Below are 19,365 nucleotides of genomic sequence, written 5' to 3'. Positions count from 1 at the left end.
CATGGTCAGGGAGCAGAAACACCTTTTTTTTTTTGTATTGTTCTTTCTTTTGTTTAATAAAAAGGAGGGTGGGGAGGAAAGACAGGAAGTTAGTGTCTGTTACCTGCCTTCAAGGCCTCAGCTGCAGCAAGAGTCCTTCTAGGTTAGCATTTGTTGGCAGCCTTTGGGGCTGGGGAGCAGTGGAGTATTTACAGAATTCCTCCAATATATGACAAGAGCAGGAGAGAAATTGCAGACAGGAGTGTTGGGCTGTCCAGGAAACAGAAGATGTTCAGAGCTGGCTCTCATTCACAGGTCAGCTGCATGGCCACAGCCAGGAGACTGTGGGGACTCTGGACCTGGGGGGTGCCTCCACCCAAATCACGTTCCTGCCGCAGTTTGAGGTGAGTCAGATACATATGAAGATATGGTTACCAGCCCACTTGACAGGCATATCGTGGTGCTAAGAAAGTGGTGCCCCATTTCAGACAGCAGCTCCACCATGAACAGGCTGAGTCAAGTCAATTAATGACAGACCGAACTTCCCCTCACTGTTCAGAGTCCCTTTGATTCCTCAAGCCTTGTGAGATTAGTTGTTTAATCTTCTCCTTCATCTCTTATTTTTTGGGGAGGAGGGATAGGGATGGTGGTGATAACATCTTCAGGTAATTGGGGATCCTGAATAGTCTTTTTGCTTTTTCTGTTTTACAGAAAACCCTGGAACAAACCCCTAGAGGCTACCTCACTTCCTTTGAGATGTTTAACAGCACTTATAAGCTCTATACACATAGGTGAAGAGGGGAACATGGAGGAATAATAATATTTCACATTGTATGATTCTCCTAACTTTTCAAAACATTTTCACATCTATTATTGCATCTGACCAGCCTTACAAAGTCTTTGCCAGTCCCTGAAGGCCTGTTAACTGAAACCTAAGCTACTTACCAAAGCCCAAGGGACCCAAGAGGTTTCTCCATTCTTGTCCTCAAAAACATATAATAGTAATAAAGTAAAAAGTAATGTAAGGTTTTTAAAAATAATGTAAAAGAGTAAAAGATAAGTAATATAAGAGTAAAAGTAATATGAGTCAAGTTTTCTCCAGAGAGAGGATACTCAGAGAAGGTTCAGCCAAAGCTCTGTGTCAGCTCCTTTTAAGCTGACCTTCAGATGTTCAAAATCCAGCCTAGAATTTGATCACAGTTGGGCTGGGAGCTAAGATAATGAGATTTCTTCTGGGGATGGTTCCCAGTGTGGGACCCTAGGAAGTGTCACTGCCCCTGGCCTTTAAAGCATAGCTGTGGGAAGTTCTTACTGCATGGCCTTGATCTGAACTGTGCAAGAATTACTGCTTGTTGTCCACACGAGATGAATAGAGCACAGAGAACAAGGTTTTCTTCCCTCCAGAGTGAGATAGAGAAACCATGTTACTTTTGCAAGAGGGAGCTTTAGGCTAGAGAATTCAGGATCACATGAAATTAGTCAATCCTGTATTTTACAGTTACTTGGGATTTGGATTGAAAGCTGCGAGACTAACAACTCTGGGAGCCCTGGAGACAGAAGGTTCGTCTGGGTGTGCTGGTTGGGGTAGGGTGAGAGTGACACCAGTACTCAGCTTGCCTTTTCCCTACCTTGGCAGTGATTCTATGGCAGAAAGGGTGATGCTGAAGTAAGAGGCCTGTGTTGTATAATAGACATCATAATGGCAAATTCCTTTTCTACTTTATGAGGTCAGATGTTTTGGTATATATATTATTAGCCATTTCCAGCATGAAGTCTCTTGGTATGGGGGGGAACGGTCTGTGGGGCAGACCGTTAAACTTGGTTAAACTTGGCAGGAGCTTGCTCAAGCCCTTAGTTTTACATTTTACATGGGAGGTACAGGTAGCAGCAGTCCACTTACAAGGTGGAATAACTGAACAACTCCATTCCTTTCTTCCTAGGCAGTAGAGGGGTAAAGAGCTCAGCTTTTGGGGTCAGGCAGAACTAGGGTCAGTCCCAGTCTTGTAATTTGGGGCCAGTTAGCTAAACTTTTTGTGCCCGTTTCCTCACCTTAAAAGAGATTTTGCATTTATTTTAATTTTTATGGTGTGTGGTTCACAGTAAGCTATTATTGTGATGAGTATATAGCATTTCAGAGTTTACATTTTCAAGTGTATTTTATTTAAGCCTCACAACAATCAATGAGAAAAGTAGAACAGTATTTTTTCCCTTTTTTAGAAAGGAGGGAACTTATTCCATTGTAGGTTTTACATTTGAGATGTGATGAAAGCCATCAACCCCTCTGCCAAATGGACATAAGGATGAAAGTTTGCCTGTAGTTTCAGGGGGTTCACCAACCCCACAAAGCCCATCTATGAACCCTGAGTTAAGAATTCCCATCGTAGTATGCAGTCGTGGAACTAATTTCATATGATTTTAAGGCCCAGCCACCTTGATTATTCCTTTCAACCTTACTGACTTCTTGCTTTCCTTCCTCTCTCTTTCTCTCTCACACCCTTGCCTCTTTGTGGTCTGGTTTCTTTCAGGAATTGATGGACACACTTTCCGAAGTGCCTGTCTACCAAGATGGTTGGAAGCAGAGTGGATCTTTGCGGGTGTGAAATACCAGTATGGTGGCAACCAAGAAGGCAGGTGATATTTTTTCACTGGTTGAAATTACTTTTGCAGTAGAAGTCTGGAAAAGTCCCATGGGAAACTTTTTCCAGAGCTAGGAGAAGCTTGTCTTTTGCAGGAACTAGTTCCAAATAGATGCTGGTGTGCCTCCAAGGAGTAGTGTAAAGTGACCGTGAACAAGGCAGCTGTCACTCTGTGTTCAGCTCTTTCCCTGCCCAAGTGTTGTGGATCCATTAGAAACCTCTTCTTACCCTGGGTCTAATGTATTGAGGGTCTCTGCCCTCAGCAGGGTGAAGCTGTTTCAGATCCAATTAATGTTTAGCTATTTCAGTTATAGAATTGAGACGATAAGAAGAATAATTGATCTTAGGTATTATAAAAGGCATAGACCTTAAACGCGAGGAAAAAACTTGATTTTTCCCATGAAGGAAGCAGGTGAGCCTCTGCATACTTCTCATAAATGCCATGAAACATAATGCTAAGGGGCAGCTTGAGGTCGGCTGTGGCTTTTTTGGTGAACACAGGTTAGGGAGGGGACCTGCCGTGGAGAAGCAGGTACTGGTTCTCCAGAGGGATGAGGCTGCGAAATTTTGTTCATCTTTGTCTGTAAGCCCTTTGTCCTGAGCCTCAGCTCGCCTTGATCCTCCTGCTGTTCCACTGGCTTCAGCAGCTTGCCTCTCACTTTCTCACCTTGCCCCTGTGCACCTTTTGCCCCACCAGGGGAGGTGGGCTTTGAGCCCTGCTATGCTGAAGTGCTGAGGGTGGTCCAAGGAAAACTTCATCAGCCAGATGAGGTCCAGAGAAGCTCCTTCTACGCTTTTTCTTACTATTATGACCGAGCTGTTGACACAGACATGATTGGTAAGTTCACTCCAGGTGTCAGTGCAGGGGGGAGACTGGGCAGGGCTGTGGTGGGGAAGGGAAAGGGACAAAAGGAGTATTTGCAATGCCTTGTTGAGGTGGTCACCGTACTTTTCTCCGAAGTCACCCAAGTGGAAGAGTGAATATGATTTCGAATCTTTTGGGGCTAGAAGATGGCCTAAACAAATATACATGAAGTCTTTTTTTTCTTTAAGTATTTTTATGGAGGTATAATTGACATAAAATAAAATGCACATATTTGAAGTGTACAATTTGGTAAGTTTTGACATATGTATACACCCATGAAACCATCACCAAATTCAAGTCAATGAACATATTCACCCCAAAAAGTTTCCTCTTTCCCCTTTATAACATTTTTCCTTATAATAGTAACACATTTTGTTTAGCTGTGAGAATGTATATATGTGATCTGTCATGGCCTGAGCTATGAATTAGTTATTTTCTGACGTGTTTAATGGCCCCTTTTTAATGGGCCTATTTTTTAGCTGTAGTTAAATATACATAACATAAAATAAATTATAAGTAAATAAAATAAACTATATATTGTAGGGATATGTCATGTTTGCTTGTCCCATTCTTTAATGTTGGAAATTTTATTTTTAGTTTTTCATTATTATAAATAGGATAATTTCCTAGGATAAATTTCCTTATGTTTCCTGGAAGGCTTTTTGACATCAACTACTGTTCTGTTTCATTTCAGATTATGAAAAGGGGGGTGTTTTAAAAGTTGAAGATTTTGAAAGGAAAGCAAGGGAAGGTAAGTGTCAGTGGAAACCACTGAAGGTGAGCCCATGAGGCTGCCACCCCCAGTGACCTTAAAGTGACCTAATGTGCTTTGGCCAGTAGAAAGCCTCTCAGAAGGTTGGTTTCCTGTCTTTACCAGGAGTTAAAAGCATTAAGTGGCAAAGAAAAATATAAGAATACAAGAGACTTTGGAGAAACGGTGAAAACCTTTTCTTCTTTCCACATTTCTTTCTTCCTTTTTTAAAAAAACAATTGAAAAAGTTTTATCAGTGGTAATGAAACACTGAGCACCAGAATATATGGAAAATAGCCACAGAGGCTTCCTTGAAAGAGTTCATTAAAAATGCAAATGGGGGGCTTCCCTGGTGGCGCAGTGGTTGAGAGTCCGCCTGCCGATGCAGGGGACACGGGTTCGTGCCCCGGTCTGGGAAGATCCCACATGCCGCAGAGCGGCTAGGCCCGTGAGCCATGGCTGCTGAGCCTGCGCGTCCGGAGCCTGTGCTCTGCAAGGGGAGAGGCCACAACAGTGAGAGGCCCGCCTACCGCAAAAAAAAATAAATAAATAAATAAATAAAAATGCAAATGGGGCTTCCCTGGTGGTGCAGTGGTTAAGAATCCGCCTGCCAATGCAGGGCACACAGGTTCGAGCCCTAGTCCGGGAAGATCCCACATGCAGTGGAGCAACTAAGCCTGTGCGCCACAACTACTGAGCTTGCACTCTAGAGCCCGCGAGCCACAACTACTGAGCCCGTGTGCCACAGCTACTGAAGCCCGCGCACCTAGAGCCCGTGCTCTGCAACAAGAGAGGCCACCTCAATGAGAAGCCCACGCACTGCAACGCAGAGTAGCCCCCGCTCACCACAACTATGGAGAGCCCATGCGCAACAACGAAGAGCCAACGCAGCCAAAAATAAATGAATTAAAAAAAACACACCAGAAATACAGCTACACGTGGAACAACTCCTACAGAACACCTGCTGAACGCTGGCAGAAGACCTCAGACCTCCCAAAAGGCAAGAAACTCCCCACGTACCTGGGTAGGGCAAAGCGGAGAGATTCCCGCACAGAGGATCAGTGCCAACTGGCACTCACCAGCCCAAGAGGCTTGTCTGCTCGCCCGCCGGGGCGGGTGGCGCTGGGAGCTGAGGCTCGGGCTTCAGTCGGAGCGCAGGGAGAGGACTGGGGCTGGCAGCATGAACAGCCTAGAGGGGCTAATGCGCCACAGCTAGCTGGGAGGGAGTCTGGGAAAAAGTCTGGACCTGCCGAAGAGGCAAGAGACTTTTTCTTCCCTCTTTGTTTCCTGGTGCGTGAGGAAAGGGGATTAAGAGCGCTGCTTAAAGGAGCTCCAGAGACGGGCGCGAGCCGCGGCTGAAAGCGCGGACCCCAGAGACGTGTGTGGGACGCTGGGGCTGCTGCCGCCGCCACGAGACCTGTGTGCGAGTGCAGGTCACTGTCCACGCCCCCCTTCCGGGGAGCCTGTGCAGCCCGTCACTGCCAGGGTACCGGGATCCAGGGACGGCTTCCCTGGGAGAACGCACGGCGTGCCTCAGGCTGGTGCAACGTCACGCTGGCCTCTGCCGCCGCAGGCTTGCCCCGCACTCCGTGCCCCTCCCTCCCTCCCGGCCTCAGTGAGCCAGAGTCCCCGAAGCGGCTGCTCCTTTAACCCTGTCCTGTCTGAGCGAAGAACAGACGCCCTCCGGGGACCTACACGGAGAGGTGGGGCCAAATCCAAAGCTGAGCCCCGGGAGCTGTGAGAACAAAGGAGAGAAAGGGAAATCTCTCCCAGCAGCTTCAGAAGCAGAGGATTAAAGCTCCACAATCAACTTGATGTACCTTGCATCTGTGGAATACATGAATAGACAACGAATCATCCCAAATTGAGGATCCAGGAGTCAGTGCTGTGCCCTTGAGGTGGGAGAGCCAACTTCAGGACACTGGTCCACAAGAGACCTGCCAGCTCCACATAATATCAAACGGCGAAAATCTTCCAGAGATCTCCATCTCAACACCAGCACCCAGCTTCACTCAATGACCAGCAAGCTACAGTGCTGGACACCCTATGCCAAACAACTAGCAAGACAGGAACACAACACCACCCATTAGCAGAGAGGCTGCCTAAAATCATAAAAAGTCCACAGACACCCCAAAACACCACCAGACGTGGACCTGCCCACCAGAAAGACAAGATCCAGCCTCATCCACCAGAACACAGGCACTAGTCCCCTCCACCAGGAAGCCTACACAACCCACTGAAACAACCTTAGCCACTGGGGACAGACACCAAAAACAACGGGAACTACGAACCTGCAGCCTGCAAAAAGGAGACCCCAAACACAGTAAGATAAGCAAAATGAGAAGACAGAAAAACACACAGCAGGAGAAGGAGCAAGATAAAAACCCACCAGACCTAACAAATGAAGAGGAAATAGGCAGTCTACCTGAAAAAGAATTCAGAATAATGATGGTAAAGATGATCCAAAATCTTGGAAATAGAATAGACAAAATGCAAGAAACAGTTAACAAGGACCTAGAAGAACTAAAGATGAATCAAGCAACGATTAAAAACACAATAAATGAAATGAAAAATACTCTAGATGGGATCAATAGCAGAATAACTGAGGCAGAAGAACGGATAAGTGAGGTGGAAGATAAAATAGTGGAAATAACTACTGCAGAGCAGAAGAAAGAAAGAAGAATGAAAAGAACTGAGGACAGTCTCAGAGACCTTTCGGACAACATTAAACGCACCAACATTCGAATTATAGGGGTTCCAGAAGAAGAAGAGAAAAAGAAAGGAACTGAGAAAATATTTGAAGAGATTATAGTTGAAAACTTCCCTAATATGGGAAAGGAAATACTCAGTCAAGTCCAGGAGGCACAGAGAGTCCCATACAGGATAAATCCGAGGAGAAATACACCAAGACACATATTAATCAAACTGTCAAAAATTAAATACAAAGAAAACATATTAAAAGCAGCAAGGGAAAAACAACAAATAACACACAAGGGAATCCCCATAAGGTTAACAGCTGATCTCTCAGCAGAAACTCTGCAAGCCTGAAGGGACTGGCAGGACATATTTAAAGTGATGAAGGAGAAAAACCTGCAACCAAGATTACTCTACCCAGCAAGGATCTCATTCAGATTTGATGGAGAAATTAAAACGTTTACAGACAAGCAAAAGCTGAGAGAGTTCAGCACCACCAGACCAGCTTTACAACAAATGCTAAAGGAACTTCTCTAGGCAAGAAACACAACAGAAGGAAAAGACCTACAATAACGAACCCAAAACAGTTAAGAAAATGGGAATAGGAACATACATATCGATAATTACCTTAAATGTAGATGGACTAAATGCTCCCACCAAAAGACACAGATTGGCTGAATGGATACAAAAACAAGACCCATATATATGCTGTCTACAAGAGACCCACTTCAGACCTAGAGACACATACAGACTGAAAGTAAGGGGATGGAAAAAGATATTCTATGCAAATGGAAACCAAAAGAAAGCTGGAGTAGCAATTCTCATATCAGACAAAATAGACTTTAAAATAAAGACTATTAGAAGAGACAAAGAAGGACACTACATAATGATCAAGGGATCGATCCAAGAAGAAGATATAACAATTGTAAATATTTATGCACCCAACATAGGAGCACCTCAATACATAAGGCAAATACTAACAGCCATAAAAGGGGAAATCAACAGTAACACATTCATAGTAGGGGACTTTAACACCCCACTTTCACCAATGGACAGATCATCCAAAATGAAAATAAATAAGGAAACACAAGCTTTAAATGATACATTAAACAAGATGGACTTAATTGATATTTATAGGATATGCCATCCAAAAACAACAGAATACACATTTTTCTCAAGTGCTCATGGAACATTCTCCAGGATCATATTTTGGGTCACAAATCAAGCCTTGGTAAATTTAAGAAAATTGAAATTGTATCAAGTATCTTTTCCGACCACAATGCTATGAGACTAGATATCAATTACAGGAAAAGAGCTGTAAAAAATACAAACACATGGAGGCTAAACAATACACTACTTAATAACGAAGTGATCACTGAAGAAATCAATGAGGAAATCAAAAAATACCTAGAAACAAATGACAATGGAGACACGATGACCCAAAACCTATGGGACGCAGCAAAAGCAGTTCGAAGAGGGAAGTTTATAGCAATACAATCCCACCTTAAGAAACAGGAAACATCTCAAATAAACAACCTAACCTTGCACCTAAAGCAATTAGAGAAAGAAGAACAAAAACACCCCAAAGTTAGCAGAAGGAAAGAAATCATAAAGATCAGATCAGAAATAAATGAAAAAGAAATGAAGGAAACGATAGCAAAGATCAATAAAACTAAAAGCTGGTTCTTTGAGAAGATAAACAAAATCGATAAACCATTAGCTAGACTCATCAAGAAAAAAAGGGAGAAGACTCAAATCAATAGAACTAGAAATGAAAACGGAGAAGTAACAACTGACACTGCAGAAATACAAAAGATCATGAGAGATAAATCAACTATATGCCAATAAAATAGACAACCTGAAAGAAATGGACAAATTCTTAGAAATGCACAACCTGCCAGGACTGAATCAGGAAGAAATAGAAAATATGAATAGACCAATCACAAGCACTGAAATTGAAACTGTGATAAAAAATCTTCCGACAAACAAAAGCCCAGGACCAGATGGCTTCACAGGCGAATTCTATCAAGCATTTAGAGAAGAGCTAACGCCTATCCTTCTCAAACTCTTCCAAAATATAGCAGAGGGAGGAACACTCCCAAACTCATTCTACGAGGCCACCATCACCTTGATACCAAAACCAGACAAGGATGTCACAAAGGGCTTCCCTGGTGGCGCAGTAGTTGAGAGTCCGCCTGCCAATGCAGGGGACGCAGGATCGTGCCCCAGTCCGGGAAGATCCCACATGCCGCGGAGCGGCTGGGCCCGTGAGCCATGGCCGCTGAGCCTGCATGTCCAGAGCCTGTGCTCTGCAACGGGAGAGGCCGCAACACTGAGAGGCCCGCGTACTGCAAAAAAAAAAAAAAAAGGATGTCACAAAGAAAGAAAACTACAGGCCAATATCACTGATTAACATAGACGCAAAAATCCTCAAATAAATACTAGCAAACAGAATCCAACAGCACATTAAAAGGATCATACACCATGATCAAGTGGGGTTTATTCCAGGAATGCAAGGATTCTTCAATATATGCAAATCAATCAACGTGATACACCATATTAACAAATTGAAGGAGAAAAACCATATGATCATCTCAATAGATGCAGAGAAAGCTTTCGACAAAATTCAACACCCATTTATGATAAAAACTCTGCAGAAAGTAGGCATAGAGGGAACTTTCCTCAACATAATAAAGGCCATATATGACAAACCCACAGCCAATGTCGTCCTCAATGGTGAAAAACTGAAACCATTTCCACTAAGATCAGGAACAAGACAAGGTTGCCCACTCTCACCACTCTTATTCAACATAGTTTTGGAAGTTTTAGCCACAGCAATCAGAGAAGAAAAGGAAATAAAAGGAATCCAAATCAGAAAAGAAGAAGTAAAGCTGTCACTGTTTGCAGATGACATGATACTATACATAGAGAATCCTAAAGATGCTACCAGAAAACTACTAGAACTAATCAATGAATTTGGTAAAGTAGCAGGATACAAAATTAATGCACAGAAATCTTTGGCATTCCTATACACTAATGATGAAAAATCTGAAAGTGAAATCAAGAAAACACTCCTATTTACCACTGCAACAAAAAGAATAAAATATCTAGGAATAAACCTACCTAAGGAGACAAAAGACCTGTATGCAGAAAATTATAAGACACTGATGAACGAAATTAAAGATGATACAAATAGATGGAGAGATATACCACGTTCTTGGATTGGAAGAATCAACATTGTGAAAATGACTCTACTACCCAAAGCAATCTACAGATTCAATGCAATCCCTATGAAACTACCACTGGCATTTTTCACAGAACTAGAACAAAAAATTTCACAATTTGTATGGAAACACAAAAGACCCCAAATAGCCAAAGCAATCTTGAGAACGAAAAATGGAGCTGGAGGAATCAGGCTCCCTGACTTCAGACCATACTACAAAGCTACAGTAATCAAGACAGTATGGTACTGGCACAAAAACAGAAAGATAGATCAGTGGAACAGGATAGAAAGCCCAGGGATATACCCACACACATATGGTCACCTTATCTTTGATAAAGGATGCAGGAATGTACAGTGGAGAAAGGACAGTCTCTTCAATAAGTGGTGCTGGGAAAACTGGACAGGGACATGTAAAAGTATGAGATTAGGTCACTCCCTAACACCATACACAAAAATAAGCTCAAAATGGATTAAAGACCTAAATGTAAGGTGAGACACTGTCAAACTCTTAGAGGAAAACATAGGCAGAACACTCTATGAAATAAATCACAGCAAGATCCTTTTTTACCCACCTCCTAGAGAAATGGAAATAAAGACAAAAATAAACACATGGGACCTAATGAAACTTCAAAGCTTTTGCACAGCAAAGGAAACCATAAACAAGACCAAAAGACAACCCTTAGCATGGGAGAAAATATTTGCAAATGAAGCAACTGACAAAGGATTAATCTCCAAAATTTATAAGCAGCTCATGCAGCTCAATAACAAAAAAACAACCCAATCCAAAAATGGGCAGAAGACCTAAATAGACATTTCTCCACAGAAGATATACAGACTGCCAACAAACACATGAAAGGATGCTCAACATCTTTAATCATTAGAGAAATGCAAATCAAAACTACAATGAGATATCATCTCACACCAGTCAGAATGGCCATCATCAAGAAATCTAGAAACAGTAAATGCTGGAGAGGGTGTGGAAAAAAGGGAACACTCTTGCACTGCTGGTGGGAATGTGAATTGGTACAGCCACTATGGAGAACAGTATGGAGGTTCCTTAAAAAACTAAAAATAGAACTACCATATGACCCAGCAATCCCACTACTGGGCATATACCCTGAGAAAACCATAATTCAAAAAGAGTCATGTACCAAAATGTTCATAGCAGCCCTATTTACAATAGCCCAGAGATGGAAACAACCTAAGTGTCCATCATCGGATGAATGGATAAAGAAGATGTGGCACATATATACAATGGAATATTATTCAGCCATAAAAAGAAACGAAATTGAGCTATTTGTAATGAGGTGGATGGACCTAGAGTCTGTCATACAGAGTGAAGTAAGTCAGAAAGAGAAAGACAAATACTGTATGCTGACACATATATATGGAATTTAAGAAAAAAATGTCATGAAGAACATAGGGGTAAGACAGGAATAAAGACACAGACCTACTAGAGAATGGACTTGAGGATATGGGGAGGGGGAAGGGTAAGCTGTGACAAAGCGAAAGAGAGGCATGGACGTGTATACACTACCAAACGTAAGGTAGATAGCTAGTGAGAAGCAGCCACATAGCACAGGGAGATCAGCTCGGTGCTTTGTGACTGCCTGGAGGGGTGGGATAGGGAGGGTGAGAGGGAGACGCAAGAGGGATGGGATATGGGAACAGATGTATATGTATAACTGATTCACTTTGTTATAAAGCAGAAACTAACACACCATTGTTAAGCAATTATACTCCAATAAAGATGTAAAAAAAAAAAAAAGCAAATAATTGCTCTTATCCAGTGGCCCTGAAGTAGGGCTAACTGATATTTCCCTGTCTTACTATATAAGGGCCTTAGTTGAATTAAGCCCCAACAATAAGTCATAGAATATATGTCATAGCAAATAAACTAGGACCCGTGTACCTTTGAGTAGATCAGATGTCACATCAGAAACGTGCAGGTTCTTGATGAGCTGGGGTCTTGCAGAGGCTATCAGTGCACAGTTCTAGCCTCCAAGACTCCCAGGCATCTGGGAGAAGGAGAATGGAGGATTCTGCTTTGCTTATTCTCAGTCTGTATTTAGAGAAAATCATACACCTCTCAGTTGGCTGCAAACTTGAATTCCACTTTTCTCTTTCTGTCACCTCCAGTATGTGATAACCTGGAAAACTTCACCTCAGGCAGTCCTTTCCTGTGCATGGATCTCAGTTACATCACAGCCTTGTTGAAGGATGGCTTTGGCTTTGCAGGCAGCACCGTCTTACAGGTAAGAGAGAGGACACTGGCATCACATAACAGTCCTTTTACTTGGGAGTTAGAAAGAAAGTTAAAAACTTGTTTAGGGGACTTCCCTGGTGGCGCAGTGGTTAAGACTCCACGTTCCCAGTGCAGGGGGCCTAGGTTCGATCCCTGGTCAGGGAACTAGATCCCACATGCATGCTGCAACTAAGAGTTCACATGCCACAACTAAGGAGCTGCAACTAAGGAGCCTGCCTGCCACAACTAAGACCTGGCACAACCAAATAAATAAATAAATATTTTTTAAAAAACAAAAAAACTTGTTTAGTAATCAGAGTGGCTGTAGGTGGAGTTTTGAGGTAATTTTATTCAGGCTATGGACAAGGCACTGTGCAAGGCACCATGAATGTGGGAAATTACCTTGATACAATGGCAGCTTCTAAGTACCATTGACCCTTGAATAATAGGTTTGAACTGGGTCCACTTATACATGGATTCTTTTCAATAGTAAATACTACAGTACTTCACAATCTGTGGTTGGTTGAATCCATGGTTATGGAGGGCCAGCTGTAAAGTTATATGTGGATTTTTGACTGCACGGGGGCCGGCACCTATAACCCCCATGTTGTTCAACGGTCAACTGTATATTACTAGGCAAGCTATCCCAGAGGTCACAGAGCCAAAAGGCTTGCAGCCCAGGTTAAGATGCCCAAGTTAAATGGTTTATTAAATCAACTTCAAAAGTCAGGGTGAGGGACTTCCATGGCAGTCCAGTGGTTAAGAATCTGCACTTCCACTGTAGGGGGCATGGGTTTGATCCCTGGTCGGGGAACTAAGATCCCGCATGCTGCGTGGGGTGGCCAAAAGCAAAACAAAGAAACCCCACAAAAGTCAGGGTGAAAAGCAAGGGGAAAGAAATGGGATAGGTGAACACACAGGATAGGGTACATACAAGCTGGAGGTGCTGTACTTCCTGAATCCTAGGTTCATATGTCCTGCCTCTCTCTGCCGATGATAGTGTGGTTACAGGTACTGTAGCTGAAGTTTGATCAAGGGGGCACAAGGACAGAAGGTGCCGGGGCCGTCACACAAACTTGCTCTGTTTGGAGGGGCACAGAGGCAAGTGCACTGGCCAGTAGCATTAGCTCACTCATTAGCCCATTAGATGGTTTGATGGTTCTGTTTGGCAGAGGACATGAGGGACCTCTGCCAAAGAGCATCACCAGTGAGTGGCTTATTTAAGACCTTGTGAGTATTGAATGCCTTGTGTAGTATGTCGTATGTATTTTGTGTGTGCCTCATGTATTTAGTGCCTCTTGAGTCTCGGGTCCCTCTCTGTCTTCCTAAGTTTATCTGCAGTAACTTATTTATTCCAAACACATCTTATGACTTTCATCCATCCCATATATAATATTTTTTATCTTCCATACCATAGTTGAATAATTGCACATTATAGTTACAAAGATGATTAAGATGTAATCTTTGTCCTCAAATAGCATAGTCTATTAGAGGAGATGTGACAAAAATATAGTTGTGGCACAGGGCAACTTTGAACTTTCGGGGTCAAGGAAGTAGGGATTGTACTTTGTTTATGAAGCTCCTTCCTTCTTTTGTGTCACTTCCCCTTCCTGTTTCCTCATTTCCAGATGAGTTTATATTGCCCCATTTCTTGTGTTATACAGATTTCATAAATTCATTTGTACAAAGGTATTTGGATTTAATGTGTTGTTATACCTGCTGAGAATATTGGCATTTAAAGAGTTACTTGCCAGTAGAGTCAGTATAGTGTAGTGTTTAAAGTTTGGGCTCTGTTATCCATCAGATCTGGGTTCAAGTTCTGATTCTGCAAGCTTACTAGCTCTGTGACGTTAGATGATTTACTTCCCCTCTTAACTTTTAGGTTCCTCACTCAAAACACAGGGATCCTTAGAGTACCTATTTCTTAGGGCTGTTATAAAAATGGAGATAAAGCACAGTGCCTGGCACATAAGAAGTTATTAATATTGGTTTAATTGTTAGTATAGGTATTTCACACCAGTTGGAGCTAGATTTGTGGATAAGAGAGGTCATCCTGAGCCCTCAATACATACCAGGTTAACAACTGCCTCTACTTAAGCATCAACAATAACCAAATCATTTAAGGACAGTTTTCTGCCGTTTCCATTTCTGCATCCTTTTAGTCTTTATTTCAATGGCAGCAGAATTTGTATCAGGGGTGAACAGCCCTCTGTCCCAGAGATCACTTCACTTTGGCATCTATATCCCTAGACTGTCGGTCCTAAGGACAGAGGAAGAACATTTTGGGGGGGTGGGGGGCACTCCCAGTTTGACTCAGGGGTCACAGACTAAATCTCAAGATAATGATTCACATGCCATTCTTCTCAGTTTTTGGCACAGTGACTATAGACTAAATTTCATCAGGTTAACACAGAAGTATTGTGTCCTAAGAAGTTAGTACTACAAGGAAAGACTAAAACCAGTTTGCTGATTTATAAACCTGGGTATGGGTATGGTGGTGACATCTTTATTCAACAGTGGCTTATGGAGAATTCCAGTAAAACTGATGAAAATGAAGCTATCTGGTTGAATCAGAGCTCGGGGATCTGGAACTCCTTCACCGTTTTGCCTCCCTTTCTCCTTTGAAGCACTGTCAAGGAACCCCTAGGATTCTGAAGAAAACAATTTGATATATTGACTAATCTAATCCACTTGTTATGTAGTTGACAAAATCGAGTCTAAACTTTTGCCCAAGGTCACTGAACTAATTGAGGTACAACCTGGCCTAGAATGCCTCAAGTGCCTTGGTTTGTCATTAACTAGTGCTTAAGAAGATGCACTTGCTTACAAAGTATGAATTGAGAAGCTTAGTATTTTCTTTCCTACCCCTGAATCTATTGCTAACTCCTGTTGTGTTTAGTTTAGGATTAGGGAGAGAGTTCAGAAGCCTGTCTGTCTAAAAGGTCCTCTCTAGAAGTCCTGGGTTGAGACCACTTCTTGGGCCCAGAGATTCAAGGATCAGATTGGCAGGTGTAGGGGCAATGGCCGGATGGGAACCTACAGAGAGGGTTGGGAGAAGCCTCCAGAGACTGGCTACTCCCAGTTCTGCCTTGGTTTGGCCATGTGGATGATCTTTGCAGATATTCTCTGCTTGTTGTGCTTGCTAGAGTTGAAAATTGAATGAAAATATTAAGACTTTTTTTTTCTCCTTCCCAACAGCTCACAAAGAAAGTGAACAACATAGAGACAGGCTGGGCCTTGGGGGCCACCTTTCACCTGCTGCAGTCTCTGGGCATCTCCCACTGAGGCCAAGCCGTTCCTCTGAGGCCTGCATTTGTCAACAACCTTGTTAAAGGGAGAAGGAGAGAGGAGAGGACTCAGTTGTATTCTGAGCTAGTCTGGGGACAGCCTAGACTGAAGCCCAGCAGCTGATTTTTTCTGGAGGAAGGGGCTTCTGTAGACAGGTCTTGCCCTTGAGTCTATAGAGATCTGGATTTAATTACTTTTACACCTCAAATGTGAACTATTTCCTAACCACTCTTCGTGCACAGCTGGTACCAGAGTCTAAATCTTCGAGGTTCCTTGTGTGTCACAGAGAGCCAAAGGAATAGCTTTGGAACTTAACCTTGGGGAACCCAGGGATGGAACCCTGGGAACCAAAGAAGAATCTCATTTCAACCCTTTCAGTGCCTCATTCCTTTGAACATTTTAATTTTCCTCTTACATGTTAAACTCAGCTGATTGATTGCAATCCCATGACCTATAAACAGCAGTGTTTTCTTTTCCCTGCACATTGCCCTGTCCCACCTTTATCTCCACTCACCTACCCTAAAAAAAAAGAAAGAAAAAAATACCTGGTTTTACTTTCCATGTGTAGTTTGAAGAGGAAAAAAAGAAAAAGCCATATCTGGGGAATTCCCTGGAGGTCCGGTGGTTAGGACTACGAGCTTTCACTGCCAAGGGCATGGGTTCGATCCCTGGTCGGAGAACTAAGGTCCTGGAAGCCGTACATGTGGTGTGGCCAAAAAAAAAAAAAAGGTACCATATCTGAAGTTATGTGATCCGGCTTTGTGTCAGCACCAATCAGCCAGCTGAGACCATTTTAAATCTCAGAAGGATGGAGAGCAACTCACAGCTAGGCAGAAGGGAGGCCATCCAGTTTCTAGGGACATGCTTTGGGAGGGTGTGGCTGCCTCCTACAGACTACCTTCTTTTAATCAACTTCTCATCGGTAAGCCCTGGGGTAACGAACATATCCAACTTTATAGGAATGTGTGTGTGTGTGTTTTCAGTGCTAGTACCTCTTTTCTCAGGCTACTGTGTTTACAGTAATTTGTCATCCTCAACTTGTTTTCTTTGTATTTCTAAGAAGTACATCTATACCCTAGCTTTTGGTCTGCGGTGAGAGGCCTGTGGCTGTGCTTTTCAAGGATCTGGATTTTGGTAATAGCCCCTTTCAGTTTGTCCTTTTATTCTGTTTACAGCAGTGTCTCTTTCTGCCCTGGCCCCTGATCATTTTAGCTAGCATCCTCTACATTATTTGTCTAGTTCTAGGGTTTCTGAACCCTCCTTGATGATACCTAACATTTGATTTACTTGGCCATTTTGGCCCACATCCATACAGTGGATGCTCACTTTGAGTTTGAATGTTCAGAGCTCTTGACTTTGTGAATTACTTCCCCTAAACTTCATGATCTTGTACTTTCCCACATAACCACCATTTCCTTGTCTACCCATGCTGCTCTTGGACGTGAAAGATCTTCCAGTAGTCTGGCTTCTACACCTTGGCTCTTTACCTCCAGCTTCTTTCCAGCAGAGTATCTCCCCAGACTTGTACTTTTCACATTCACAGTAGACTGTCTTTCAGCTTTTTCACAAAAGATGTTAAATATACCTGGCCCTCACACCAGTCCCTGGGGAACCTTATTTTTAAAAGTATTCCATTGAGTCAATAAATATTTAACATCTGATATGTGCAAATAACTAGGCAAATTTCTATACCCTCATCCCCCCAAATTTTAGTTTTTCAATTCAATGTGGAATTTTTTCTTCTTCACAGTGATTTTTTTTTTTTTAAGTTTTATTATTTTGGGCTGTGTTGGGTCTTCACTGCTGCGCACAGGCTCCCTCTAGTTGTGGCAAGCAGGGGGCTACTCTTTGTTGCGGTGCGCGGGCTTCTCGTTGCGGTGGCTTCTCTTGTTGCGGGCCACCGGCTCTAGGCGCATGGGCTCAGTAGTTGTGGCTCGTGGGCTCTAGAGCGCAGGCTCAGTGGTTGTGGCTCATGGGCTTAGTTGCTCTGTGGCATGTGGGATCCTCCCAGACCAGGGCTCGAACCTATGTCCCCTGCATTGGCAGGCGGACTCCTAAACACTGTGCCACCAGGGAAGCCCTTCACAGTGATTTTTAATTATACTAAGGTCACCTTTATACCTACTGTCTCTTCCTCCAAAAATGCTAATACAGAGTGAAATAACAGAATCTTTAGAGTTGGAAACAGCCCAAAGATACAATCAATCCAATCTTCTACCCATTGCAGAACTCCCCTAACACTTCTAACTGGTTGTCATTCAGCTTCTGTGTAGGCATGTTTCCAGACACCTCATTCCACTTTGGGATTTTGCACTGATGTTAAAACCCCTCCTTCTCAGTGGTCTTAGTTCTGCTCTAATCCCTCCTTCCACAGCCTTTCGGTCTGAAGAAAACTTCTCCCAAGTCCTTCACATTCTTCTTAATATTATCACTTGACTTCTAGGCCCCCTTCCCATCTTTGTCACGAGTATGGTGTTAGAACCAGTCATCATACACGAAATGCTGTTCTACAAGATTAGGGGGAGACAATTCTCTATTAGAAACCAAGTTTTCCCAAGAGATGATAAGCTGTGTTCACTAAAGACTCCTCCAGCTTGATGGGTTCAGAGAGGTAAGAGTTCCTGGTCTTTATCACCACAGCTTGTCTCCGAAGCTTTTCTTGTAAAGGCCACATATTGTTCAGCAGACACCTTCGGTCATCCCAAATACTTTCAGAATTGTTAGGTAGGTGCATTATAACTCCAGAAATGTATCTACATATTTTCTGATAATCTTGATTAGACTATCTGGAGAATTAACCAGTCTATCCATTATAGGAGCAATTTGGAATGAGACTTTTTATTTCTTAGAAAAAACAATTTGTAATGTCCTTTTTGCCCCTAGCATACCTTTTGGGCCTCTTATTAAGAGTCCTACAAGGCCTAATCTTGATGGTTAGGTTTTCTTTCTGTAAATGTGTTATATATTTCAAATACTAGGACATGGCCTGGCACATAGTGGATTTTGTGTGTTTGTTATCATCATCATATGAAAAACACTGTGGGTTATGGAGGTCCTTGCAAGCTGTGCCTTAAAATTCTTCATGTCTTGCCTGATTCTGTTTGCATACTTCCGGAGAGTCCATGTTCTTCATACCTGGGCTACCTTTCCATTTTTTTATGAAAGATGACCTTTTTTCCCCTTCCTCTGCCAGTCATCACACAGCTTTTTCCAGTAGCTGCCATCTTTCATTCTGGACACATTTTATTCCTGAGACTCCAGGAAGGTTTGTGACATTCACACTTTTTTAGTATCTTATAAATTTTCCGCATTTACCTGAAAAGCTCCCCTGTGGTAACAAATTTTCCATTCCCTAAAATTTCCCAAGAATAGCTTAGGTTGGGTCAAAAGCAGACTGTTATCTTCTCCTTTCATCTGCAAATCAGACTTCTGGGCAAGATGTTGTTTGTGGTATACAAATCTAATGGATCCAAAACTCTCTTCGGCAGGTATCTCTGGTACTGTGAGGTAACCGCTTCTAAAGTGCACAGTAAAACAACCCACCCCCACCCGGGCTGGCACCAGCCTGCAACCAAACATGAATAAATTCTGCTGCTAGTCAGATTTTTCCTTTTGACCTGGTTCCTGAGGTCTTTAAACCTGTGCAATGAAATTATTTATTGTTTTATTACAGAATACTGGTGT

General features: G+C 42.8%; 1 protein-coding gene across 13 annotated transcripts in view; it reads left to right on the top strand.

Annotated features, from left to right (window-relative positions):
- ENTPD5 (ectonucleoside triphosphate diphosphohydrolase 5 (inactive)) overlaps positions 1–19,349 on the top strand; it is a 43,727-nt gene extending 24,378 nt beyond the window's left edge. For 11 of the 13 annotated variants that reach the window (XM_081229794.1, XM_081229793.1, XM_081229791.1 and 8 more), the window contains 8 exons: positions 295–383; positions 691–770; positions 1,478–1,539; positions 2,505–2,606; positions 3,313–3,453; positions 4,175–4,231; positions 12,288–12,403; positions 15,592–19,349. In XM_081229794.1, coding sequence (XP_081085920.1) covers positions 295–383; positions 691–770; positions 1,478–1,539; positions 2,505–2,606; positions 3,313–3,453; positions 4,175–4,231; positions 12,288–12,403; positions 15,592–15,678 — 734 coding nt within the window. In that variant the 3' untranslated portion in view covers positions 15,679–19,349. The remainder of the gene's footprint in view (positions 1–294; positions 384–690; positions 771–1,477; positions 1,540–2,504; positions 2,607–3,312; positions 3,454–4,174; positions 4,232–12,287; positions 12,404–15,591) is intronic. The other 2 variants (XR_014015454.1, XR_014015455.1) reach the window with 2 other exon arrangements.
- The last annotated feature ends 16 nt before the right edge of the window (positions 19,350–19,365 follow it).

The sequence above is a fragment of the Mesoplodon bidens genome (genome assembly GCF_964165515.1).
Source record: "Mesoplodon bidens genome assembly, chromosome: 3".
Classification (NCBI taxonomy): domain Eukaryota; kingdom Metazoa; phylum Chordata; class Mammalia; order Artiodactyla; family Ziphiidae; genus Mesoplodon; species Mesoplodon bidens.
Note: the sequence above shows the minus strand (reverse complement) of the source record. Positions and strands in the feature narration are given on the sequence as shown.